The sequence below is a fragment of the Notamacropus eugenii genome, chromosome 3, assembly GCF_028372415.1.
Source record: "Notamacropus eugenii isolate mMacEug1 chromosome 3, mMacEug1.pri_v2, whole genome shotgun sequence".
Lineage (NCBI taxonomy): Eukaryota > Metazoa > Chordata > Mammalia > Diprotodontia > Macropodidae > Notamacropus > Notamacropus eugenii.
This window is the reverse complement of record NC_092874.1, coordinates 429,124,022-429,151,311: the sequence shown is the minus strand read 5'-3', so window position 1 is coordinate 429,151,311 and position 27,290 is coordinate 429,124,022. Positions and strand designations below refer to the sequence as shown.

Genomic DNA, 27,290 nt, shown 5'->3' with positions numbered 1-27,290 from the left:
CTTACATGTCACTGTGTCACTATGCGACCTTGGGCCAGTCACTTAATCTCTATGGGTTTCAGTTTCCTCATCTGTTGGACTAGAAGACCTCTAATTCAACAATTATAATTTTCATTGATGGAGAGCATTCCCACAATGGGACTCCCTTCATGCTAGGGAAATCACAGATACTTTGTGTATTTGTGTACATACAAAGAAAAAAATGATTCTTCATCCTGGGGATGATTAAAGCCCAGTGCTTTCCTAATCTCAAGGAGTTTATAGTCTAGAAGGGGGAGATAAAACAGCATGCAGATAAGCATAATAAAAATAAGAATAAGTTTATACAAGAGTATTAAGAGCCATAAAATTGAGACAAGGGAGAGACCTGTTCTACTTGTAAGGAATCCCTTTCTGCTGGCACTTCTCTTTACCTACTTACCATAACAGTGTGTTCTAGTGGGCACTAGTCCAAAAGACCAGAGGCTAGGGTTTTAGTTGTTGTATGGTTTTAAATTCTGAAGTCATATTATTATCAAATCAGATAATATTATAATATTATCTCATCATCCTCATCTTGTAGAGGGGGAACTTGAAATCCAGAAAAGTGTCCTGACTTGCCCAAGGCTACAGAACTTGGTTCTAGTAGCAGAGTAAGAACTAGAATCTGGATTACTTGACTCTTACACACAGCACAAGGTTTGGAGAGTTACCTAAGTGGTATGAGCGGAGCGTTCCTCTAATGGGTTCCTGTATTAGTTCTACTACCAGAACCAAACCTTAGGCAAAATGGGGATAATAAAATCATTGCTTCTCCTCCCTCCTTCCTCCCCCACCCCTCTCTCCATCTTTCCTTGGTGTATAACTGAGTCAGCACTTGAATCCAGGTCTTCCAAAGTAAGGCTATCCTCCTTTATACTGTGCCATATTGCCTCTTTTGTGAACTCATACAACACATAAAAGTCTAATATTGGGACTCCTAGGGGGAATGTTCCCTTCATTATCTCTTTCTTGAGTCTCCTCACTAGATCTGATGCCATCCCTTTCTACTTTGAGCCCTATAACAATTTCTTTCCATATCTCTTACTGTACCCTTTCCTTCTTACTACAACCTTTTGCACTTGGGTTTTTTCCTCTATAAAATGAAAGGGTCAGGCAACAGAGCACTGAATTCAGGGTAGTTAAATTCAGGATTCAAAAATTTATGCTTTAATACTTACTGTGTGACCTCAGACAAGTCACTTAATCTTAGTTTCTTCCTCTGTAAAGAGAAGGAATTAGACAAGGTGACTTCCCAGGTCCCATCCAGCTCTGAATCTATGATCTTACAAGTTATTTGTCCACAGGTCTTAATTTTCCGACTAAAGTTCCAGAGGGCAAGTGCTATGTCATTATTAAATCTTATCTTCCCAGAAAAATCAAGCATGTACCATTGCTTTTCTCAGTAAATATTTGTTGAGTTGAATTGACTAAGACTTCAGGGCATTGGATCCTTTCTAGAATTCATTAACTGAAGACCTAAGAAAGGGAATGCTTGGGGAAGACAGAAATGAACCACACATTCCACCCACCCCCTTGATGAAATGGGTCTCATAGCTTTCTTTCCTCTGGCTGTACTGGGTGCCTGAAATACTCCCTCACCTCTATGACTATTAATCTCTCTGGTTTTCTAGGTTCCCAACTAAAATCTCCTCTTTAACTGGAAGCCTTCCCCAAAGCCTCTTAAGACTGGAAGCCTTCCCCATACCGCCTTAATTCTAGTGCTTTCGCTCGGTTATTTCCTATTTATCCTACACCATATATGTATCTTACTTTGTATCTGCTTGCCTAGCCTCTCCCACTAGATTTTAAGCTTCTTGAGGGCAGGGATTGTCATAGTATCCTAATAAAGGTTTATTGACTGATTGAGGAGCGACCATGGGCTAATCACCTCACATGTTTGCCTCAGTTTCCTTATCTATAAAATGAACCTACTATATAATCTATATAAAATATAATAGAGCTATTGTGAGGATCCAAGAGACAATGACTGTAAAGCGCTTAGCAGACTGCCTGGCACACAGGCAGCGCTTAATACATCTTTATGGACTGATCGCCTTCCATCGAGATGGGTTGAGATCCGAATGAACAGATATACTTGAAGTGCTCCCATTCCAACCCAGGAGATGGGGCGGGAACGAGGATGGACCACAGGGCCCTGACCAGCGCTTAGCGCCGCCGTGGCCGAGACTGGACCTGGAGCCTCCAGGCGCACGCACGCGCACCCTGGCGCGCACCCCCAGACCCACGCGCACGCGCCCTCTCCATCCTTAGCTTTCCTTCGGACTCATTCACGCTTCTGAGCAGAGCCCGACCCCACGCGCCCACTTGGGCGTCCAGCTCCGGCAGAGGTGCCCAGGGCAGGGGCGCGCGGCATCGTGCGCCCCGGGAGCCGCCGCTGCCGGCTCCTCCACCAGCCCGGGGCACCCGAGGCGCAGGGTGGCGGAGGCGAGGAGGGTCCGGAGGGGCCCGGTCTGGGGAGAGCGCGCGAGCGCGCGGGGCCGCCCAGCTCGGGCACGGACGCCCGGCCCGCGGGCCGGCCCCCTCGCGGCGGCGGCGGCCAATGGGCCGGCTCGCTGGGGCCGAGCCTCCTCCAAGCCTTCCCCTGCGTTCCCAGGGCTAGCCTCCCTGCGGTCATGTGACGGCCATATAGTACTACTCTCGCTCGCCTAAAGGACACATCAGCAGCGCCGGCTGCTGCCCTTGCACGGCCGCCCGCCTCCTCGGCCGCCCGCCTGCCCCTTCGGGCCGCCCGCCTGCCTGCCTTGCCTCCCTCCGCCCCGCCCGAGCCAGCTAGCTCGCTCTAGTTCAAGGGCATCGGGCCCGGCTCTGCTTGGCTCGCCCGCAAAGTTGCTCATTTCACAGCCTTCAGGCGGGATTGGTTTTCTATTTTTTCCCCCTTTTGGGAGGGTGGTGTGTCGTTTTTTTTCCATCCAAAAAGGAGCTCTCTCGGATTCGGAATTGGATTAGTGGAACCCCCTTTTGGGGTGCATCCCCTCTGCGCTAAGCCCCATTTAAATTCGTCTCCAATCCCTTAAAATTCGCACGGTGCGGAAAGTTCAGGTAGGAAAAGGTGGGGGGAGGGAAGGGGAGAGACTGGGATCAAGTTGGGGAGCCTGACAGCGGATGGGGGGGAGGAAGTGAGAGGAATGTTAATGGGGACCTGCTTAATTGGAAGGGATATGCATGCGGGAACCTACTGGGACATGTGGCCCTGGAAACCGAGTATCCGTGTGAATGTGTCTGTTTATGTCTACATGTATACATTAGCTTCTGGGGCTACGTGTTGATGTGTCCTTGTGTGTCTGCCTCTACGTGTTTGTGCGTCTTTGCATGTGTCTGTTATGTGTGTCTACCTCAGCATGTGTCTCCCTTACGTGTTTGTATGCTCGTGTGTCTGCGTGTCTTTGTAACGTGTATGTGTGCCAGTCTGTGTCTCCGTGAGCTTGTGCCTCTGGGTGACATGTTGGAGTGGGGCTTCAGGTCTGTGTGTCCCTGGGGTGGTGGTGCGGGTGGGTTGGTAGGTACAGATTAGGATCCAACCGAGAGGGCTCAGCCCTGGAGGTCGGGCTGATCCCCTGGACCAGTCGAGCTAAGCTAACGACGCTCTCCTTGGGAAGCGGCCGACGTGTTTACAGCCATATGGGCCCGGGGCGGGGAAGGAAGATGGCCTTTGAGCTTCGGCCGGTTGGCCCTCTGGGAGGTGGGCTTTTGGCGTAAACAAGCCAGCAAGGCCAAACGCCAGCCCACCGGGACTCTCGGCTACTGACCTGGCCCAGCTGGAATTTGAGGTCCGAGCCGGGGCCAGGTGTCTGACCTCCCTGGCCGACCGAGCCCTCTGGTTAGTCGGGGCTGGGAGCTTGGGTACCCGCAGCCTGGGCGAGGAAGGGGGCGCTGCGCAGGAATGCGGGCCTGAGCTGTTTGTGTGTCCAGGTTGCGGGATAGGGATGGGCGCTTTGGGGGCCAGATGGCAGCGACCCTAAGGATCCAAGTGCCTAACTCCCAGGGTCGGTGTTTGGGGATCGGGCTGGGGCGAGAAGAGAGCAACTAGAGGAACCCGCTTTTATTGGGGGGGGGGGGAGGGAGGGGAAACCTTCCCACTAAACTTCTCCAGATGGCAGGCTGGCAGGCGGCCGGCGGATTGGAATCGTGGGGTTGCGGGAACGCTGCAGCTGGGTTGTTTTGGAAAGAAGGGGTTGGGGAGCTGGGAGCTGAAGGCGATCGAGTCAGTGGGTGCAGCTAGCCTCTCGTGTGCTTGGCCACTAGCTGTTTTGGTCCTGTTGACAGGAGAAACGGAGAGAGGCAGGGTTACTGTCGGTCATCCTCAGCTCTTTGGGATCAAGGAAAAAAAAGAAGGGGATGGAAGGAGGAGGGGGGGGGGGCGGGCTGGACACAGCAACAGCCAGCATTTGGTTATGCGCCATCTCGATCGGAACCATTCAGAGCTTCCGGCCCAGCGCAGAACAAGGTGTAATTGACACATACCGTAGGCATTTCGAGATGTTTATTCAGGGAGTGGAAAAGGGAAAAACACACTCACACACACGCGCGCACACACACAACCAGCACTCAGGTGCTCTGTAGCAACCTTTAAAAATAACTCGTGTCTCAGTGACTGAGAAACGCAGCCCCCCCCCCCCCCCCCCCCACACACACACATCCCCCCTTCCTCCCTCCCGTTCCCTCCTCCTGTCTCCCAAGCCTTGAATCGCGGGGCACATTCTGTGCGAGACCCATTCAGGCCCGGGACATTAGCATAGAAATGCCTGGAGCCGCCTTGTGCTCGGTGGCTGAATGCCTGGGGGCCCCAGCGAAGGCTGGGGGCAAAGTGAACGGGCATTCATCTTGTATAATGACGCTGGAGCAGGATCTGTCCCAGAGTGTTTCCAACCCTACTGACAAACAAGGGGTGGCGAAGTTCAAAGGGAGGCCTGGGCTGTTTGAGCCCCTCCCTTCTCTGCCTCCAAATCGTCCTCTCTTTCCCAGCCTCTAGTAAATGGGGATCCCTGGGCCCTGAGAATCTCTGGAAGAAACCTAAACACCCCCCTCCAGCCACTAAGCCCGATTGGGCCTTCCCTTCCAGCCTTCATCCAAGAAAGCTGAAGTGGATTTCTTTTATAATGCAGTCTTATGATGGGCAACTTGTTTGGTGAAGACTCTAGGAAGGAAGTGCAACCAGTGTTTTGGGCAGGCTGTGATGTGGGGTGTTAATGAAATTCTGACCCACCCCACCAAAAAAAGGGGAGAAAAGACTTATTTACAGTTGTGGAGGGCTTCTGATTACTCAAGAAGCCAGGCAGCAGGCCAGTTTTCTGAAGGGTGAGATGTTGCTGAAATGTAGGTGCTAATGCTGTGGGACCTACTGAGCTTTTTGGCATTTGGGAGGAAAGTTGATTAGAGACTCTTATTTTGTAAGGAAATCAGACTCCTTTCTCCCTCCTCTCCCTCCTGAATTTTCCTATGAACCTAATGGTGAGCCTTTGGCTTGAGCTACTTTGATTATAAATTCCTCCTTTCATATAGTTCTAGTCCCTCATCATCTACTCATCTACTGCCTCCCCCCCTTCCTCCTTATAACCTTGTCTTGCCTGAAGGAACCTTTAGGGAAAGTTTTGGGTTTATGCCTTGGTGGAAAGAGAGGAGGCCTGAATGCCCAAAGACCTAGGTTTGCAAGTCTAGGCTTTGCTGTGGGCAAGTATCCCCTCTGAACCTGATTTCTCTTCTGTAAAAGAGGAGGCTGGAGTAGAGAATCACTGGGGTCCCCTCCCTAGAGGAATATGTAGCAAATTCCCTACCTGTCTCCTGGTACAAACTCTGAACTAGAATAGTTGAATCTAAGCAAGTAATTTGTATATCTTTTTAGATGGGGAAATGTCTCTCACCTCCTAACTGATTTCCCTTTCCTTTAGTCTCTCTAGTCTGTCTTACACTCTGTGACACCATAGTGATCTGTAATTTCCCTTTACAGCTTGGCATTCCCCTGCTCACAAACTGACAATTGTCCTCACTGCTTCAAACCTGAACTCCTTAGGCTGGTATCCAAGGTCTGATCTGTCTCTCCAAATTTCACTCTCATTCTTCCCCAACAAATCCAGAACTGAACACTCATTGATCGCCTTCCCTTCTTCCTTCTATCTTGAGTCCTACAAAGCCCAGTTCAAATCTCACTTCCTTAGGGAACACTTTCTTGTATCAAATCATAGAATGGTAGAACTAGGAAGATTCTGTCTTACAACACAGGCTATTACTGGTGCAAGGAGCAGGAGCATAAGAGATCTTAGAAGTCATTTTAGATTTAGAAGTCATTCTGTAAAGGAATAGAAGGGAAACCACAAAGGGATAACCCAAAAGCATTTTGTGAATTCCCTTTGGGGGATTCTCGGTTAAGTGACTTGTCCAAGGCCACGCAGAAAGTTCATGACATCCTGGCTTCTATTCCATAATTCATTTAACTATAGAACTTCTCTTACAGTGAAATGATTTTCCATTCTGGTTCACCCAGCAGTCGTTGGTCTTTATAATATATTTGACATTGGATCATGTTCTGTCATATATTATATACTTGTCTTATATGTGTTAAGGCATAACTCATGGCTCAAGAACAGGAAGGTACCTCACAGGTATCTTTTCATTTTACAGATCTGGAAGCTGAGGCTCAGACAAGTGTCTGTCTCCAGGCCTTTGTTTGGGAATGCTCAGGCACATCAACTCCCCTTCTTGGGTTCCCTGGCCTCCTTCAAGATTCAGCACAAATCCCCACTCCTACAATATACCCTTCTCATTCCCCCAGCTACTAGTGCCTGCCCTTTCTGTATTACCTTTTATCTGTTCAGTTGTTTTTCAGTCCTGTCTGACTCTTTGTAACCCCATTTGGAGTTTTCTTTGCAAAGATGCTGGAGTTGTTTGCCATTTCTTTCTCCAGCTTATTTCATAGGTGAGGAAACTGATGCAAACAGGGTTAAGTGACTTGCCTAGGCTCACACAGGTAGTAAGTTTCTGAAGTCAGGTCTTCCTGAGTCTGGGCCCAGCCCTCTAACCATTACTCTACCTAGCTGTGTATATCTTGTATGTGCCTAGTTATTACTGTCAGTTCTTTAAGGGTGGGGATTTTTTTACCTTTCTTTCTAATAAACACATATTGATAGACAACCCAAGGTCATACAGGTAAGTAAGCATTTGAGGTAGGATTTGAACTCAGGTCTTCTGAGCCAGTGTCCTTCTACTGTATTATGAAGATGACAATCTCATCTCTTCTTTCTCATACCGTATGATGCTCAGCGCCTGGCAAGCACATATCAGGTAAATGATAGGTGAATTTCAGTAAAGATGTAGCCAGTCTCTGTTTCATTTTTCCTACATGTTCAAGTCTTCCTAGTATTGTCATTAAGCCAACAGGCTTCATAGACTCAAGAGACTGGTCTGGTGTCATGGCTGACCTGCCCCTGGAAGATCTTAGGAGCATGGATGGGATTAAGAACCAGATGAGACTGTAGAGATCATCTCCTCCCATCTCATTACTTTGCAGAGAAGTAAACTGAGGCTAATAAAGGTAAAGTGACTTGCTTGGGATTTTAATGTAGGCTTTTGAACCCAAGCCCACCCCATTCCACTGGCCCACAGGCCAACAAGAGGGCTATTTATTTTATTTTCATTGTTGGTTAGCTTTTGTTTTTATACCAATCTTTATTTGCCAAGGATCCACCTCTTTTTAAAAGATTAATTAAAAGAATATATTTTCAACCCAGAAATAGCTATGCCCACAGAGTATTTTATGAGGTTGAGACTTTAAAATGTGACAGCTGTCTAGTGTGGTGTCATTATCTGCAGGCTGTGATGGAGCCCAAGGACAAGATAACAAGAAAGTTCTCCAAAGGCCATGCTACTTTCCAATTCCCATTTCCTTGAGTGTCACGGACCTAAGCAAAATAGAACAATTCTTACCTTCTGTTGAGCTTTTTTTTTTTTAATAGCCTGTATATTGTTTCCATTTGCCAACTGATTAAATTGTTCTTAGGCCCTGACATCTCATTAGAGCCAACATCAGGGTTTTGTGAAGAGACAGGGTCATTCTAGTAATTCAGTTGAATATCTGGGTCCTTCTGGAATAGAAGAGACTCCTTAGGCCCTGGGATCCAGTACCTAGGTTCAAATTCCATCACTTAGAATACTGCCTTTGAAGGTTGAAGTAATTTCTGCCCTCCCTCCCACTACATGTATGTCCCTGAGTAAATCACTTTACCCACTGGGCCTCAGTTTCCTCCTCTGTAATATAAGGGGATTGGACTAGATGACTTTTAAGATCTGTATTTCCATTCTGTTTTGTCTGAGTAAATGATCTCTATGGAGTCATCTAGTTCCAAATCCTCTTAGTACTCCCTTGTACTCAGTCCTGCCTCTTTTCTAGATGTATTGGAGATATGGAAGTTAACCCCGGGCATAGTCCTCCCTATACATCAGATTCTGATCATTTCACTTTTTAGGTTGAGGTTGGTTGTGGTGGTGCAAGAGGAGATTAATAGCAATTATCCCATTGTCCATATGAGCAAATTGAGATGCAGGGACTTTAAGTGCCTTGCCCATGTCAATAATTAATAATAATAAAAGGGGTAGAAATCTTGAATAATAGAATGCCAGAGCTACAAGGAACCTTAGAGGCATCTAGCTGTTGTTCTGATAGGTAAACTAATCCTGGGAGATCAAGTGAATTTTTCATAGTCATGCAACTAATTAGTGGCAGAACCAGTACTGGAAACCCAGTTTCCAAGCCTTGAAGGATAGATGAGATTGGATAGGCAAAATGAATAAGAAAGGACAGTGCGGTATAGCTGTTGGTGTAGCAACTTGGAAGTTGGCCTGTCCTGTGTCTGAATTGCACTTACTAGTTGGATGACCCCTGGGGAAGTAGTTCCTTAAACCTATATCTGTAAAGCAGAGGTGATAATCCTTGTCCTGCCTGCTCTATGGGACAATCATGAGAAGAGGGCTTTGCAAACTTTAATGCTCTATATCCATGACAGTTGTGATGAGGGCTATGGGGATATATTAGAAAACAGATTGTATTTGGAGTCAGAGATCCTGAGTTTGAAGCCCATGATAGCTGTGATCTGGGTGACCTTGGACAAATCTAGTTAACTTTTCTAGACCTGTTTCCACATGCATAAAATGAGAGATGGTGACCTCAGAGGTCTCTTCTAGCTAGGATTCTATGAACACAACCATGTAGGCTCACTTCAGCTCTTCATTCTAGTCACCTACAATTAGACTACATAGGATCTCACCATGATGGGTTTGAATGAAGCCATGTCTATGGTCACTTTTCATTCCTCCAGCATTCTGTGCTCTAAGACCCTATCCAGCTCTGACATTTTGTGTTTTATGGTCCCTTCCAGTGCTGACATTCTGTGTTTTAACCTAGTTTTTCCAGCTGATCTTCCCTGGCTCTGACAGGGTTTGAGAACTTTCTTTGTAAATTGGAGAATATTGACTTTGAAAAGGAATGAGACAGCAGGCAGACCTGGTTGGGGTTTTGGAAAGTGGGAGGTAGCTCCAGATTCCATTCTGGACATATTTCATATTGGTCATGGGAGTTGCCACTGAGACAATTTCAAATACTTTTGAGTTGTCCTGGGAGGAAGATGACTTCCTTCTATCTCACCCAGAGATAAATTCTAGAGAACTGGTGGGGCCTTATAGTAACTCTAACAAGTAAGTCATCGATAGGTCTTTAGGTTTTAGAAATCACTTTCCTGACAGTAGCCCTTTGGATTATACAAGTATCATCACCCTCATTTTAAGGAGGAGGAAACTAGAGATGAGAAGTGATTTACCCAAAGTCACACAGTTATTCAGTATTGGAACTCAAGTCTAAAGCTCTTGATTCCTGGTCCAGGGTTCCTTCTACTATGTGTGGGTCTAGATCTTCCATTGGTCTCCTTTGAATCATTGGGATGCTTGTTGTGACCAATGAAGGGACCGTTGTCACTTTTCATCGTACAGCACAAACTTCATGTGCATGAAGCCAAAGTCAGGTAACCTTATAAGCTTTGGACACAGATTAAATGCATTCCCCTTTCCCCTCTTTCCCTCCCCCCATTCTAGCCTTGATAAACAAGACAGCTGCAGTGCTTTTGAAGGGGCAAAGTTCCTCTGAGAAGTAGCACTTCTGACCAAGCTGGTTCTTGTTGACTGTAAAAAGGGGAGAAAAGCCAGACCAGTGTCAGGCCACCAGCAAAATGGCAGCCAATGGGAAGGAGTCTAGCCCTGATCGATAATGAGTTACTGTAGGATACTAGAATGATCATAGTGGGTTAGAAGGGGAAGGGACTTTAGAGATCATCCAGTGCCACCTTTGCTGCATCATGGGTAAGCCTGTGGACCTCTTCATAGAATGACATTTTTAAATACATAAATAAAATATATAGAATTACAAAGGAAATCAATTTTATGGAATTGCAGTTACCAAAATACATGTATAAGAACATGAGTTTGCCAGTCCCAGGTGAAGAGTCTCTGAATTCTAGTCCAGCCTTCTCATTCTGCAGAAGAGGTATGTATGGTCCAGAGAGAGTTTTGTTTAAGGTTAATCACCTTCCTGAGGTCAGAGTCTAGTTTCTGGACTTTCCGACTTCACCTTCTTCCTGTATATTACATTAATTCCCATTGAAGAGGTACCTCATCTGTGGGTTGATGCCAACATGACCTTGCCAAATCCAACCTTTTTTTGATACCATGATGACTCCTGCATTCCTTAGGGCTGGCCTTGCAGGCATGAAATCTATAATTTATGTACATGACGACTCCATGATCCCCAGTCAGTTAGAATACCTGGTTAACCAGGATGTCCCTTTGCCCCAGCCATTTTTAATGACAGTGTACTTTGCATATTCACTGTACATTTCGCAGAGAATTCTGGGAAGGAGCCCTTGTCTGCAACCCTATGGGCCCGGAGTTGTGAAATGCTTTTGGAAAGGGTTCTTTTGCAAACAGGTGGTGCAATCTTGGAAAATGCTTAGGCAGACACAATTCACCAATGCTAGAACTCTAGCTGAGCATGTGGCAATGTTTGAACTCCCAGTCTGCCTCTTTTGACTGGGCTTGCTGGAGTAAGCACTTAGACCTAGAGCCTGACTCCTCTCCCTCTTTGTCCCTTCTCTACAGGTTTCCATCTGACCTTGGGATCCCTTGTTATATGCTAGTGGGCATCCCGGAAGCATCCTTCTAGGAATGGTGGATCACTTGCTCCCGGTGGGGGAGTCTTTCTCAACCACCAAGTTCCCTATTGGTTACCTGGGGGACATGCCGGCCGGTGGGCGGTCATACCACATGCTGCCCTCTCCATTGTCAGAAGATGATAGTGACTCTTCCAGCTTCTGCTCCTGCTCCAGCCCTGACTCACAGGTCCTCGGCTCCAGCTATGGGAGCACATCGAGCATTGAGGGCCAGGACAGCATCTTAGACTACCTGCTGTCCCAGGCAACGCTGGGGGGCAGCCCTGTGGCCTGGTGGGACTGGCGGCGGTGCCAGCCCATGGTGAAGGAGGAACATTTCCGATTCCCGGACCCTGAAGACATGGGGCCATTCCAGCCCACCTTGGAGGAGATTGAGGAGTTCCTGGAGGAAAACATGGATCTGGAGCTCAAGGAAGGGTCTGAGAATGGGACCAAGGACCTTCGGGTTTGCAACCAACTCTCTTCTGGGCAGCATAAAGACCACATCCTGCCTGGGGGTAGCTTGAAAGAAAGCAAACCCCTCCAGTCTGGCAGCTCAGCGGAAGGGGCCCACAGTTCAAATAGTCCAACGGCCACAGAGGGTGGGATTCCCGTCATACTCCAGATCCAGCCCATGCAAATCAAACAAGAGTCAAGCACATGTCCCAGTTCGCCAGGCCAGAATGCGGACAATATTAAAATCGCCCAGCTCCTTGTTAACATCCAGGGGCAAACCTTTGCACTGGTGCCGCAGATCGTCCAGTCCTCCAACTTGAACTTGCCTTCCAAGTTTGTGCGGATCGCCCCAGTCCCCATTGCAGCCAAGCCCATTGGGCCAGGTGGCATGGTGCCAGGTCCCACAGGGATCCTGGTAGGCCAGAAGTTTCCAAAGAATCCAGCAGCAGAACTCATTAAAATGCACAAATGTACTTTCCCTGGCTGTACCAAGATGTATACCAAGAGTAGTCACCTCAAGGCCCATCTGCGGAGGCACACGGGGGAGAAGCCTTTTGCATGCACGTGGCCTGGGTGTGGTTGGAGGTCAGTATCCTGGCGTGGTATGGGTACCACTGCCAGTGGGGTGGTGGGCCTGTTATTTCAATCCAGTAAGAGGACACTGTAGAATAAGGCTCCCCACTGGTTTCAGTCAAATCCCCCTCTCCAAAAGAGAAGGGTGGAGCATGGAGGGGGGCATCTCAAAGCCAAGTGGGACCACCCTCCCATAGCTGGCATGAGGCACATAGAGCAATAGGTCTGTGTATGTGGGCTTTGGCCACACCAATTTCCAAAGCAAGAAACTAACTGATTTCCAGTTTCCTAATGACTAAGTGCGGCTTGCTGTGGCTTGCCGTGTGTTTGTGCTCACATTAATCCCATTGCAGTAGGAGTATTTGCTCTGTGCAGAAATGAGGTGGACACCTCAGGGAACTGGACAATGGGCATGGAACTGCCCAAATTGTGACTAAGATATGTCTGGGATCCCCAGCCATTGTTAGAAAAGGGGCAAAGTTCATTGGTCAGTCAACCAATCAGGCAAATATTTACTGAATGCCTACTGTGTGCAAAATCCTGACCTTGTATTCCAGGGGTATTGGTGTGGTGTAGAGAGGGTCAAGAATGGACTGAGGGAGGAATAAAAAAGATCAATGAGTCACACCTCCTTTCCTTTCAGGAATCTGGTACAGGAGAGGTAACAGGATGACCAAGAATGTAAGGCTGTGTAAAGACTCAGTTGTTGAACCAACACTATAGATTTACCAACTGCTAGACTTGGATGGGATAGCATACTTCTTGTCCAACTCTCCCATTTTACAGATGAGAAAATCTGAGACCCAAAGGGATATGACTTGCCTAGGGTCATACAACTAAGTAACAGAGCTGAGACTCAAACTCTAGGCTACTGATTCTGAATCTGATGTTTTTGCTAGAGTCTTAATTCCATCATTTTACAGAGGAGGAAACAAATCCTGAGGGGGGAGAAAAGGATAAGGTCACTCTGGAAATGAATGGCTTGGCTAGGGCTACATGCCAAAATTCAAATGACCAGTATAGATTCTGAGTGTATTAGGAGTGCAGAGGATGGAGAGGTCAGAGCATCATAGAAAGTGGGAAGGGGTAGTAGACCCCTAATCTAACCCCTCATTTTTAGGCAGGCAAGGAAATCAATCCTCAGAGAGGTTAGGTGACCTGCCTAAGGTAAGCAAACATAGAGGCAGGATTTGAACCCAGACCTTCTACCCCCAGAACCAAAGTTCTTCACATTGAACTTGTTTCCTATAGATCATTATGGACTGGGCTAATCAAGGAAGATTCATGGAAGAGGTGGGAACAGAATGAGTGGTTGACCAAGCCTCTGGGTGTTTTCCTTGTCCCAAGGAAGAGAGAAGGTCACTGGTCTCAGGAGCCAAAGAGAGTTGCATTAGGTGACCTCCAAAATCCCTGACAGTTCCATACCTCTTATGTGAAACTCCTCTGACACCTGAACATCCCCAATGTGTCCAAGCTAGTAACATAGGCCATTCCTTGCCATGTTGCAATCAGTCAACATGCTGGACCAGGACCCTTCCTGGGAGGGGACTGAACTTTTTGCAGGGAGGGACACGAGAGAAATTCCAAGCATACCTAAAGACTTAGAATCATCTATTCAAACATCCCTTCATTTTACAGAATAGGAAAGTGAGGAATTGGAAAGGGAAGTGAATTTCCCAGTATCCTAGCCAGGACTAGAGCTCCACTATCTTCAGATCTATTTCAGCCATCAACGTTTATCATGCCAGCCAGAACTGTGAGCCATGCCCGGCCCAACCTCACTCAGTAGCAGTCAGGTTTCCCGACTTGGAATATTGTAGGGCCTGTCTTGGTGGTTGGGCTCAAAAGAGCTTGTGATTGTGTGCTGAGGAGGGAGAGGTATTTTTCCCACCCTCTAGATACAGCATTCCAGGGTTCTCAGCCCACTAGTAGCCTCAGGCAGAGCAAGTTCTGAACAGCTCCCAGATCATTCAGCAAAAAAAGCCTCTACCTTTTACAGAAGTTCATCATCCTCTCCAGGACTTCACAGGCATCATGCAATCTCAATGTTCTTTCCTGGTGTAGGTCATGCCATAGGAATTTCTAGCCTGTAAGAACTATTGGCTTTCCAGGACCTTGCTCTGTCCAGTAGTGTGTGTGTGTGTGTGTGTGTGTGTGTGTATTTGGAATGGGTTGGGGGAAAGTGTGTAAATCATTTTCTCTTTGTTAAGAATATGCTTGTCCTTCAAGTTCTTGGAAATAGTAACCCTCTGGGGTCCTCAGTGGAATTTGTGGTAGTGTTGAACCCTAGGGTGGAAAGGGGTGTGTGTGTGTGTGTGTGTGTGTGTGTGTGTGTGTGTGTGTGTGTGTGTGTGTGTGTCCCTGCAAAATTGTTAAAAATCAAAAGCATCCACTCCCTGATGGGTAATAAACCTCTCCAGCTTGCCCTGAGGGAGAACACTTATGCTGAAATGAAGACTCAGCCCCTTTCCATTTAGGGCACACAGTTGGCCGGAGAGGTGGAACTTTTAAAAAACAATGTCTTTGATTATAAAGGCCCTTTCTGAATGATTACACTTACCCATGACCTTCTGCCACTTCCCTGTAAGCTACTGGTTTAGCAGAGATCAGGAATGGCTGTTTTCCAAATTCCCTGGGGACAGAACGCAAGAGAGTTGGAGAAAAATCTCTAGGGATCTGGCACACCCTGCTACCTCCCCTCTCCCCTACTCTGCCCCCAGTCTAGGGGGGAGTATATTCCAGAGATAAAAATCTCACACTTCCAGTCTAATCCTGGAATGGGCAGAGCTAGAAGGGAACTTTGAGATCTTCTGGTCATTTACTAGGTAGGAAAACAGGTGTAGAGAAGGAAATGACCTGTTCAAGGTCACACAGTTTGTCAATGTCAATTGTCAACGTCAATGCAGCTAGAATCCAAGCCTTCTTCTTACTGTCCTATCGCCACCCTTCAACCCTGAATTAGGCTTTTTGGTGTGCATACACCACTGCCCTCCTGCAACAAGGCAACAGAAAGCAGTGAACCAGCCCAGTGATGGCACTTGTGTGCCCTGTTCCTACCTTGACCTTTTTGGGGGAACAGGATCTAGATCATAGATATGAGAGATCTTAAAGGCCATCTATTCCAATGCTTTCATTTTGTCAGTGAGGAAATAGGCCCAGAGAGGTTACATGACTTGTACAGAGAATAAGGGGTGGAGCAAGAGTTGAACCCAGGTCCTGACTCCCAATCCAACACTCCACAATACCACTTTCTTTAGCATCCTCACCTACAACAGTTATTTGTGTTCAGATATCTTCTTTTGAATTCCCCCTTGCCTTTTTTTTTTTTTTTTTTACTGTGGCTACAGATCTGACAGTGAGGGTTTGGCATTTAGCAGAACCAGCTTTGTCCTTACAGTAAGGTAGCTCCAATGACATGTTATTACTTGCTAATTTGAATTAGTGTTCATTGCAAAAGGAACTTATTGCTTATAGGAATTTGACCTGTGTTTAGGGTACACTGCCACCAGGTGGTGCCTTGGCTATGACCTCATGATCCAAGGAACCCAAGTGTTTCTTCATAGGCATGGTTAACTTTGAGATATGGATTAGTGTGTCTTTATTTAAGTTTGAGGAATCTCAATCTCAAAATAATAAAATCAGAGGTTCTCAAGTTTTTGGTGAAAAGGAACTACTTTACCTGAAATTCCTGAGATCAAGCAGGAAGGTAAAATACAAAGATGCAAAAAATCCCCACCTCTTTGAGGAAATCATCCCCCCTGGTGTCATCCAACAGTAGTAATAACTAATGTTTTTATAACATCTTATGAAGTGCTTTTCATGTTTTGTCTCACAACAGTCTTTGGAGGGAAGTAGGCATTAGCTCTATTTTACAGATAAGGAAACTGAGTCCCAGAAAAGTGAAGTGACTTCTCCTAGATGGCCCAGATAATTGGTAGGAGAGCCAAGATTTGACCTTAAGTCTTCAAATTCCAAGTCTAGGGCTCTGTCTATTACATGACTTTTGCCTGAGGGAGCATGGACGTGAGCCCAGTGTGGTTGGATCCTACAGCTTCTCCTTCCTAAGGAATGCTGGGTAAGAAAGTTTTTGCTGCCAATGGAGAGTGGAGGATTGAGGCACTTGTCTGGATTGTTTTCACAGAGCTGTTACTTAAGAAAGAAATGTTTTCAGCCTTCACCGATTGACAATTGTGACCTGACCAATCAGCAGCAAGGTGAAATTCATCATCAGACCTAGGATTAGACCAATCCCTGCTCTAACCCTGGCTATCTGTGGGCAAGCCACTTAACCTCTACACCTCAGTTTCCTCATCTATAAAATGAGGAGGTTAGTCTTGGTACTTTCTATGATCCTTTCTGACTCTATGGTGGTATATTGTATGTGAAAGGGGACAGATTAAGGAAACTCTTTCTTATAACTAGAGCTGTTCAGAAATAAACTAAATCTCTGTGAGATAGCAAGTGTCTCTTCATTGGAATTGTTCAGGCAGAACTGGACGGTGCCATGTTGGAGGTGCCATAGCAAGATTCCTTTTAGAGGTCAGGACCATTGGTGTCTCCTTTTGCTGGGAGGTGGTTATCCTTCTTTATGAATATGCTTTATATGCTTCCTTTTCTCCTCTCCTGCACCATGATATACAACCCTTTATTAAATCAACCAAACCCCACCCCACTAACACTTTGCTCCAATGGAGAATGGAACTGGCAAGGGGGAATGTTGGAGTATTTGCTTCATAGGATCATAAAATTCTCTTAATGTTTGAGAGAATTTAAAAGATCATCCAATGCAGCTTCTTCATTTCCAAATGAGGAAACTAAGGCTCACAGAGGGAAGTGTCACATCAAGGTCAATGGCAAAAATGGAACTACAGGGTTTCCCACCTACTCTTACTTCTTCCCTTCCCCACCCCCTAAATTGGAATGTTCTTTCCAGCACATAATAAGGTGTGTTTTTGGGGGAGGGGGTAGAGGCGATAAAATTGGCTGTAAAATTCCTGAAGTATTCATGACTCAGAATAAAGTTATCTATGAAACCAAAGGCAGGATAATGGATCTTAAAAGGTTTCTCCCAGTCATGAATCATGGTTCTTTGCATGCTACAATTAGAAAAGAATGACATTTTCCTATCCTAAAGTGACAAGGTGATATGGCGAAAGCACTGAATTTGGATTCAGAGTGCCTGGCTTTGATTCTCAATTATGTCACTTAATGGCTTTGTGACTTTGGGTGTCACTTTCCTCATATCAGGCCTCAGTTTCCTCATTTGTAAGATGACTTTTAAGGTCTCTTCCAGCTCTATAATTCAGTGCTCTAAGGTCTCATCTAGGTGGGACATTCTGTATTCCGTGTTCTACCTATGATTCTAATGGCCCTTTTGTCCTGGACATTTTGTATTTTAAAGTCCCTCCCTTCAGCTCCAATGTCATAGGATACCTTGGTTTTAGTATTCAGCCCAGTTAAAGGGTCAAGAAAGCATAGAGGCTAGGGTTGGCCTTATAATTAAGCAAAGTGATCAACAGCCTAGAGAAAATCCTCCTTCCTCAACTTCTAGTACCCGCTTACTAGCTCCCTAGGGCAAGAATTTCTGCTATTTCTTTACCTATGGCTTTGCTCTCTAGAAAAATGCAAATCCTCTCAGGAGGGGATTACAGGGTCAATTTAGCCAACCAACAAGTATTTATTAATCACCTACTATGTGCCAGGCACTGGGCTAGGTGCTAAGGATACAAGTGCAAAGAATGAAAGTCTCTACTCATAATGAGTTTCTGTAGACCTAAAAGGGACATCAGCAACCACTTAACTTAAGAGGTTATTAACTTAAGACCCATAAATTTGTCAAAATATTTTAATGACTATTTCAGTATAATTGATTTCCTTTATAATCCTATGTATTTTATTTTGTGCACTTAAAAACCTTATTCTGAGAGGGAGTCTGTAGTCTTTGCCAGATTGCCAGTGGGACCTTGAAACAAAAAGGTTAACAACCCCTGATCTACACAGCCCTTTGAGTCTGCTGATAAGGAAATAGTTCAAGAGGAAAGGAAGAGACATATCCAAGGCCACACAGGAAGGAAATGGATGATGAGTGACCCAAACTCATGTCCTTTGGTCCCAGATCTATCAGTCTCTCCACTGTAATTTCTCTTCCCTGGTCCCTTCTTATGAATGAGTTAGTGGTACTCTCTTCTGGAATTACATTTGAATGGGGGAGGAGGGGTTGGGTAGAGAACATGGGACAATGGCATGCCTTTGGGGGGAGATGATGAGAAATAAGGAGGTGTCAACGAAAGGAGCACTAAAAAAAACCTTGGTTGATTACGTAATTCTGTCATGACAACGACTCCTCCAGGGTCTCTTCTAGCAGATCACTCCAAGAGAATCCCTAAAATTTTCAAAGCCTTTTCATACTTGGGTTCTCACTGGATCCCCACAACATCCCCAAGAGAAAGATGAGAAATAGGTTGTTCTGCCTAACAGAGAGAGGAAGAGACTAGGGTCTTAAAAAGGGGAACTTACTTTAATGAGGTTTTGCAGCAGGTAGGTGTTGGTATTAGAGGGACCCAGATGACTCATCTCTTAGCCAGGCCTTTTCCCCACTACACCATGTAGCAAAAATTTAAATCATGGCATTTAGAGACAGGAGGACCCGTAGAGATCCTCTGGAGGCGTGGAAAGTGGGATTTCTGAGGACCACACAGTTTATATTCCAGAGACAGGCCCAGGGAAGATGGCTAATGAGAGATCACATGTCATGCCCTTGTATGACACAAAATCAGAACCTTGGAGGTTCTCTGATCCCCACTGGCTCCGAAGACAGCCTTAGTAGGATGGTACGAGGTCAGCTAGCCTCTGTCCAAACAGTTTGAGTGGTGATGAGCCGTTGGACAGCTGTTGCTGGACAGGGGATGGTTGAAAACCTCTCCTTTTCACTGAGCTGAAATCTCCTTCCTTCTCCCTTCTCCCTATTAGTGGTAATTTTGCCCTCTGTAGCCAAACACACCAAGTTAATTTCTTCTTCCACTTGAGAAGCCCCCAGTTACTTGGAGATAGTGTTCCTGCCTCTGTACTCTCCCTCCCCATCCTTCCCACTGTGCTTCTATCCCAATCACATTTTTTTCCTTTCCAGGCTAAAAATTCCCAGGTCTTTCAACTGAGTATGTTTATATATTTTTTTAAAGAGCCTTCTGGAGACACTGTACCATAGTACAACAAAGGGACTCGGACACTGAGATTATTAGACCAGGAGACCAGAGATTTGGGGGCCCTATGGCAATCCTTTAGATCATACAAAATAAGTGGTTGCCTACTTCCTCTATATCTACAGCCAATGCTGCTGCTGAGTAATACTAGAAACTCATATGTATATAGCCCAGACTGAAGGTATACAAGATACTTTTGCCATTTGATATATAAGAAATAATATAGCTAGGTGGCAAGTAGCTAAAATGATGGGCTTGGTCAAGAAGGCCTGAGTTCAAAGCCTTGCTTAGGTAGTTATTAACTGTGTGATCCTGAAAGTCACTTAACTTTTCTCTGCCTCAGTTTCCTCATCTGTAAAATGGATATAACCATAGCAACCTCTTCACAGTCTTCATTTGAGGATCAAATGAGATAATATATGTAAAGTTCTTTGTAAACTTTAAAGTTTTATATAAATATTAGCTATCATCACCTTTACTACCACCACCACCACCACTACCACTACTACTACTATTGTGTTCCTGAGTCTTTGAAGAGGATGTGCATTAGTGACTGTGTCCCAAGCAATGGGAATAGGTTTATGCTGAGTCAACCATACTCTTGGATCTCTCCTGAGCATGGGGGCAGGTCTGTTTTAGTCTGTCACCCTCTCTTATGAATGGGTCTCCCTAGTCCTCAAATAAATGAGGTTCTTTTTCAAATCAGTATCCCAAGTTTGTTAGCTGGTTGGTTAGGGTCTGTTGTGATCTGAGGCTGGTGAACAGAGAGCCCAAAGCCACCTGGCCCACCTAGTCATGATCTTGACCTCAAAAGTGCCAAGTTCTGACCACTTGTCTAACCTGTCCTGGGAAGAGTTGGGTCCTTGGAGTGAGACCAAGCTAAATGAAAGTCATTCCTAGCTTTGCTTCCTTATGCCTCTAATCTTGCTTCAGAAAATGCAGACATACTAGATGTGGTCATATTTTTACTTCTGATGAGCAAAAAGGAAACTGGAATAAGGTGTCCAACTCCAGGTCAAGAAAGGATTCCTAATAAAATGGTTCATAAGCAAAGGAGAATGGCCATGAAGATGAAAGGTCCTGAAAGATTGATAAAGATCCTGGGGTGTTTAGTCTGTAGGAAAGATTTGGGATATCTGTGTATGTTTGGGGGTGGGGTGGGCAAGGCACCATGTGGAAGAGGGTCTGTCCAGCCTTGTCCTGGGTGACTCCCCAGGGCTGATGGGGGAGGGGGTAGGAGTCATAGGGAGGCAGATTAAGGAAGAGCTGTCCAACAATGGTGTGGATTGTTCATAGGGACAAAAAGGCCTTAGGTGTGCAGCTAAAAGGAAAGTGGGGTTTCAGTCCCATCTAGTCCAACTCCTTTATTTTATAGGAATTTAAGGTCCAGTGATTTACCCAAGGTCACACAGTTAGCAAAGGAGCTAAGACTTAAGACTAAGCCCCTTTTGATAGTACGAAAAGATCAGTTGTAGATCTAGAAGAGACCTTATGGATTACTTAGACCAACCCCGTCTTTACACAGATGAGGAAATTTAGAACTGAAGGTCATATAGGTAGCAAATATAAGAGGAGGATTTGAACCGAGGGTTCAGACTGTGGGGCCACTGCTCTTTCCACTAGGTCACTTGGGAGACTGCGAACTAACTCCCCATCAATGGAAATATTCAAGCAGAAGGTGAATAACCACCAACCAGGGACAGTATAGAAAGGACTCCTTCACTGGATGGGGTTGGGATTAGCCAACCTTCAAGATCCCGTCCTCTAGTCTAAGGTCATATGAATCAGCAGAATAAACATCTGGGTATATTAATGCAGTGTATCATTAAGTTCTAGAAATCGATACCCCAGGATACCTATCAGGTAAAGGGATTTACTGAGATAAAGTGAGATTACCAAGATTAAGAAGGAAAAGATTAGATCTGTGTCCTGGATCAGGCCTGCCTCTCCTGAGCATGTGAATTGGTTTAAAGAGACAGGATTTGGCTTGTGCTGGGGAGCTGAGTCAATCAGTTGAGACGTCCTGCTGCCATGGTGCCTGCCATCTGTGGACTGGCCCCAGGAAATGGTTATCTTCTTTCTGTGCCCATTTCAGCAGACTCCTGGACATGGGGGCAGGTGCGTTCTAGTCTGCCACCCCCTCTTGTGGACAGGCCTCCCTAGATCTCCAATGAATCTGAACATATCTTGGATAGCAAACCAGGCTAATGTTCTTCAAACCTCTCTTTCCATGTGTCACTCCCTTTCTCCAGGGCATTCAGTGGCCTACTTCACCCATGTGTCTGAGGGGACAGCTATTGAGATTCCCCCCCTTATGAAGTCACTGAGAGCTTGGGTGTCCTTGTCAGTGAGAGGTGGCAGTTTGGGGGAGAAAAGTGGAGGGACAGCTTGATTTGGAGTTGAGGCCCTGGTTCAAATTCCAATCCTGCCACAAATGTGTCCTTTGACCTTGGGAAATCCTACTGACTTTTCTGGGCTCTGGTGGTGTCTTCTGTCATTTGTTCCCCAGAGTGTCAGAGTAAGGATTTGAACCACATAAAAGCATCTACAGACCTAAAGGACTATCAGCCCAGGGGTATAGTACTCTGTTAGCATTCTTAGGGACTGCCTACCTATTCTTCCTCTTTCAAGGATGAAAGTTCACATCTTGTTCCATTTTATGACCAATACATTCTATTGTGTAACCAGAACGTTTTTTTTTTTAATTTTTTGGAAAATACAAAATACTGTAAAGTTACAGACCTTTGAATTCTATCTGAATATAGGAATGTCCTCCCCAGTGCTTCACACACATACAGCATCCTTGACAGCTGTCCACTCTGCCTTGGCTCAACAAAGGAAGCTCACTTAGGCCAACCCCAACTTCCAAGGAGGCCCATTCTTTTGTTGGACAGTACTCATGCTTCTTCCTTAAACAAAATGAAAATCAGCTTCAATTTATTCTGCCCTTTGGGGCTAAAAAGCAGAGGCTTCCATGGTGCCTTGATAGCCCTTCAGGCATTGGATGGCAGTTATATTCTCTCCTCTTTCTTTTCCCTAAACTGAGTGTTCCCTGTTCCTTGGACATATAGTCACATGGTCTCCAGTCTTAGCAACCTTTTCTCATCTTGGGTACATTCACCTACATTAAAGCTGCAATATTTAGCTTCCCAGTTACCTGAGTCATCACATTAATCTGCTTTCCCTGAGATTACTCCACATTTTTGTCCACTTTAGCTAAATTCTTCATTCCCTAGCTGGGTTTACAAGAGGTCCATTTTTCTGTTGTGTTAATGGAAAGAAAATTGACCTCATCTTAGATCTGGCTCTTGTAGATATGTGACTTTGGAACTGACCTCTCTGACCTCAGTTTCCTATCTTTAAATCAAGAGAATAGGACTGGGTTATTCCTAAAGCTGCCTTCAGGGCAGACGTTTATTCTGTGCTCCTAGAGTGAGACACTCTTCTCCTTCAAAACATGTCTGGCCTGGAGTCAGAATAATGGGATCTGAAACCCAACTGACCCTGGACAAAATACTTGATCATAAAAACACCCTCTCACTTTTTTTTTAAATCACTTGACTGCTCTCAAAGTGTTTCCATAGCCTGTTATCTCATTTGATCTTCACAGCCTTCCTTTGGCAGGGTAAGGCAGGGCAGGGATCAGCTCACCCATTTTGAAGAAGAGAAAACTGACCATTGAAGTTACTTGATCAAGGTCACAGTTAGGGGTGGGGGTGTGTGTGTGATGGAATTTAAATGCAGGTCTAACATTCTTTCCACTGTACCTTGTTTTGTCCGTTGAATCAGGAATGCCCAGCTTTCTCCCAGTCCCACATGTTGGCTTTAAGGAATTGTCCTTTTGTCCACAAGCAACATGCCTAGGGTTTTATTTCCATGGCCTCAGTAAGCTGATCTGCCCTAGGGGCTCTGGGGAACAGTGTTGCAAAATTCTTGCTTCTCCACTAAGACCTTGGTTATGAGACCCAGTGTATTTTTAACATATTAACTCACACTTCTTCCATGGCTCAAGTAACACACACATTTGGGCCATGTGACACCCCTACAGCTCCAACCAGGATCCTTTCTAAGGAGATGAACATTTGTTTGACTTTGCCCTCCAACCTCCCTTTGTCTTCCAAGTACCCTGTTTAGGGCTTCTCTGGGTAGGGGCTAGTGTGGTGAGACCCTCGGAGGACTTTGGGCATCAAGTTTAGAACATTGCCTGCTTATCGAAGTATCAGCTAGACAGAATCGTTTATTTCCAAACTCATTTGCCTTTCTCGAGAATTCAAGTCAAATTTTGGCCTGAGGAAGTTGTAGGTCCAAGTTCTAATTCTGACTATATTAATTCTAATGAATTCAGAAAGGCTCCATCTCAGAGTCTCCATTTTCTCATGTGTCAACCTAAGGGGTTTAGACACTAGGTTCTTTCCAGCCATCCAGTTCCACATTCTAAGGGTCCTTCTAGTTTGGACAGTCTATGTTTGAGAGTCCCTTGTAGCATTAACACATTGTGTTCTTAGAGCTCTTACAACTCCCACATTCTGTTCTCTTAGTGCCCTTTCAGCTCAAATACTCTGTATTCTAAGTACCCTTGCATCTCTGACATCTTTGTTCTAAAGACTCTTTCAACTCCGACATTCTACTTTCTGAAGTCCCTTTCAGCACTATCGTGCCACATTCTAAGGTCCAGTCCAGCCCCGGCATTCATTGTTCTTTGGTTCTTACTTAGTCTGTTTTCAACATTCTATCTTCTAAGAGTTCTGTCTCTAACATTCCTTGGTCTCAGTGATTTGCCCATAGTCAGTGCTTCAGCAGTTCTTTTTTTGTGCATTCAGAGTCTACGTTCCAAGTTACTAATAGCCAACACATCTTAGGAACAAGCTAGAGTACTCAAGGAGGGCTTCTTGAGGAAGGTGGGTCCCAGGAGGAAGCCATGTGTCCTAATTCTTGTTCTAAGTACATTGTCTAGATCTCCAGTCTAGAATGGGGGCTTGCTTTCAGTGGGGTTCTTACTCTCTGCTTTCTCCTCTCTTGTTGATAGCAGATTCAATTCCAGACACATCTGAAGTACCCATGGCTGAAAGTAGAAGAGATTCAAGATTATGGGGCATGAGAGGGAATGAAAAGGACCCACCTGAAATCTTTGTAGGCAGTTTATGACCCACTGGCCACACTGGATGGCCGGAGTTTGGGGTGAGGAGGAGATGGGGCAGTCATGATTGGGAGGGACTTTCTAGGCTCAGAGGCTGAATTGACAAAGACACCTTAGGTACTGCCCAGGGATCAGAGCACATTACTTTCCTCTTGCTGGAAATGATGTTTTTGGCATTGTTTTGTTTGTTTGTTCTAAGCTTGGTCACACAATCTCTGGTATCTTTCCTTCCAACCTGGCCTCTGAAGTTGATGTCTGTTTATTCTTCTTAGTAAACACTATGTCCTTCCCAAATGGAATGAGTCCACTCAGGGGGAAATCTCTCTGAAAAGTCTACCCTCAAATGTTTTAGGTGTGAATTAAGCCCATTGTTCAACTTGTAAGGAGTTGTTTTGTTCACCAAATCCATGTCCCTACCTATTCTGTGCCCAAATTTTGAAAAATAGCCACAAATTTGTTCATTGGATAGCTTTGGGTAAACAAGTGAGAGAGAAAGAGAGGATTTGGGATACCTGGTCCACTATTCTGTTCATAGTCAGACACCCAGCCCTTTCAGCAGAACAAGCTTCCCAGGTCATTAACTCTTTGGCTCTCAGGCTTAAGTAAAGCATGATATCAGCTGGTCTCTCCCTGGGTTTGTTCCATGAGCACAACCCACAGGAATATTCTGCCATACAAGGCATCTCTGCAGATAGGCCTACAGGAAGACAGCAGTGTTGGGTTTGGCAAGAGAAAAGAAAGGGATCAGGGAAGACTCCTGGAGGGAGGAGGGTTGGCCAACCTTGAAGGATGGCTACAATTTCAACAGGCAGCAATTTGAGGGGAAAGGCCTAAGGTGGGAGTGGGGAACCTGAGACTTCAAGGCCATATGTGGCCCTCTAGGTCCTCAAGTGTGTCCCTTTGACTGAACCCAAACTTCACAGAACAAATCCCCTTAATAAAAGGATGTGTTCTGTAAAATTTGGACTCAGTCAAAAAGTCAAACCCAAGAACCTAGAAGGCCACATGTTGGTCCTGAGGCTGCAGGTTCCCTACCCCTAGTCTAAGTAATGCTCTAAGCCAAAGGAGTCAGAAAGATATAATACATATTTGAGGAATATCGATTTGTCTTGTTTGGCCGGAATATAAGGAGGGAAGCATAAAGAGGAATAATAGAAAATTAGACCAAATATTGAAGGGCCTTGAATGCCAAGCTAAGGAATGTAGACTCGACTTTCTAGCCAGTGAGGACCCAACAAGGTTTTCTGAATAAGGAGTGACATGAGCTATCCCCAACACATGCTGTGAAATGTCAAGTTGGTATCCTCAGCCACATCTAATCATTTTCCACGGTTAGGGAAGAGGTTTTTCCCTTCTCAGTTTCACCCTCCTCAAAATGAAAACAAGATCTTGCTGTGCCAGCATCCCAGAGACCTCGGGGTGCAGGGCAGCTGGAAGACCCTGCCCCATCTACATATGACTAGTGTCGTTTTCTGTCCAAGCCCTCTCCTAGAAGTGGAACGACAGGAAAGAAAAAGAGAGGCTGGACCTTCAGCCAGCCCATCCCACGTCACCTTCTATGCCAGGAGGGTTGAGGGCATCAGTCTAATTAGACAGTGAAATATAGGGGAGAGAGGGAGCGAGAAGAGAGGAGACGAGGAGGCGAGCTGCCTCCAGCCCCCAATGGTCACCGACTCCCTGTAGGATGCTGGCATCCCCCATTCCCTTGAGCCTCAGTTTCCTTCTCTGGGACGCCAAGGCGAGGGGTGGGGGGCTAGAGGAGCTCCAAGGTCTCCCTCCTGCCCGACAGTGTCGTCCGAGCGCACGAGCCGGCAGCTTCTAACCTCGCCTCTTTTCCCATACATGGACAGATTTTCCCGGTCGGACGAACTCTCTCGACACCGACGCTCCCATTCGGGCGTGAAGCCGTACCAGTGTCCCGTCTGCGAGAAGAAGTTCGCGCGGAGCGACCACCTGTCCAAGCACATCAAGGTGCACCGATTCCCCCGGAGCAGCCGCACGGTGCGCTCCTCCGTGAACTGACCTGCCTGCGCCTGCCTCGCCTCCCACCTCCGGGCCGACAACAGCTGACTCCAGCACTTTGTTCACCGTTTTATATAGCGATAATTTATTTGTCTCCATAACAGGGAACGCTGTTATCTGACACCACCACACATGAATGTTTGTGTCCTCCAAATGGAATCTGAGAATGAAGCTTTTCTGCGCTGATTCTTTTCATGCCTGCTCCTCTGCCCTCCCCCCCAGCCGCACCCCCTCCCCCTTTCGTGTCTTTGCTCTGCTTCTTCCCTCGGAAATTACAGCGTTTTATTTTAAGCTGTTTTCTTCGGCACAAGGAAAATTTATGGACTCCTTGTAGCTAGTTAATTACAGTTCTGGCATTCCTGTGGGCTTTGCTCATAAACAGGGCTATTCATTGTGAGTTTTTATTAAGCTGGGCCTATTTGTCCAGTTTGGATATAGCAAATTCCTTTTGGAAAACGAAAACAAGCCCTTTGTGTCCCTATGGTCACTGCCAAGGGCTCTGGTGGGGGAGGGGAGGGGAGCGATGGAAGGAGGTTTTCAGAAACCCCCGTTTCTTCTTATGGGCCCGTACCTCCTACTTGATCTGTCCCGATTCAGGAAGCTTTGGGAAAAAAAGTTGAGATTTCAGCTGTTTCCCCCCATCTGGAACTGACAGAATGATATTTCCAAAGGATGTAT

General features: G+C 45.9%; 1 protein-coding gene across 1 annotated transcript; it reads left to right on the top strand.

The window, feature by feature from the left end:
* The first annotated feature begins 2,662 nt into the window (after positions 1–2,662).
* On the top strand, positions 2,663–27,290 carry KLF15 (KLF transcription factor 15). The gene is made up of 3 exons (XM_072598356.1): positions 2,663–3,081; positions 11,176–12,266; positions 26,441–27,290. The coding sequence occupies exons 2-3, from the start codon at positions 11,242–11,244 to the stop codon at positions 26,610–26,612; spliced, it is 1,197 nt and encodes a 398-aa protein (XP_072454457.1). The 5' UTR covers positions 2,663–3,081; positions 11,176–11,241; the 3' UTR covers positions 26,613–27,290.

Bases quoted from the DNA above. Each gene is read 5' to 3' on its own strand.
- KLF15 (XM_072598356.1), top strand. From the start codon at position 11,242: ATGGTGGATCACTTGCTCCCGGTGGGGGAGTCTTTCTCAACCACCAAG. The intron at 12,267-26,440 runs GTCAGTATCCTG...ATACATGGACAG, and splicing joins TGGCCTGGGTGTGGTTGGAG to ATTTTCCCGGTCGGACGAAC.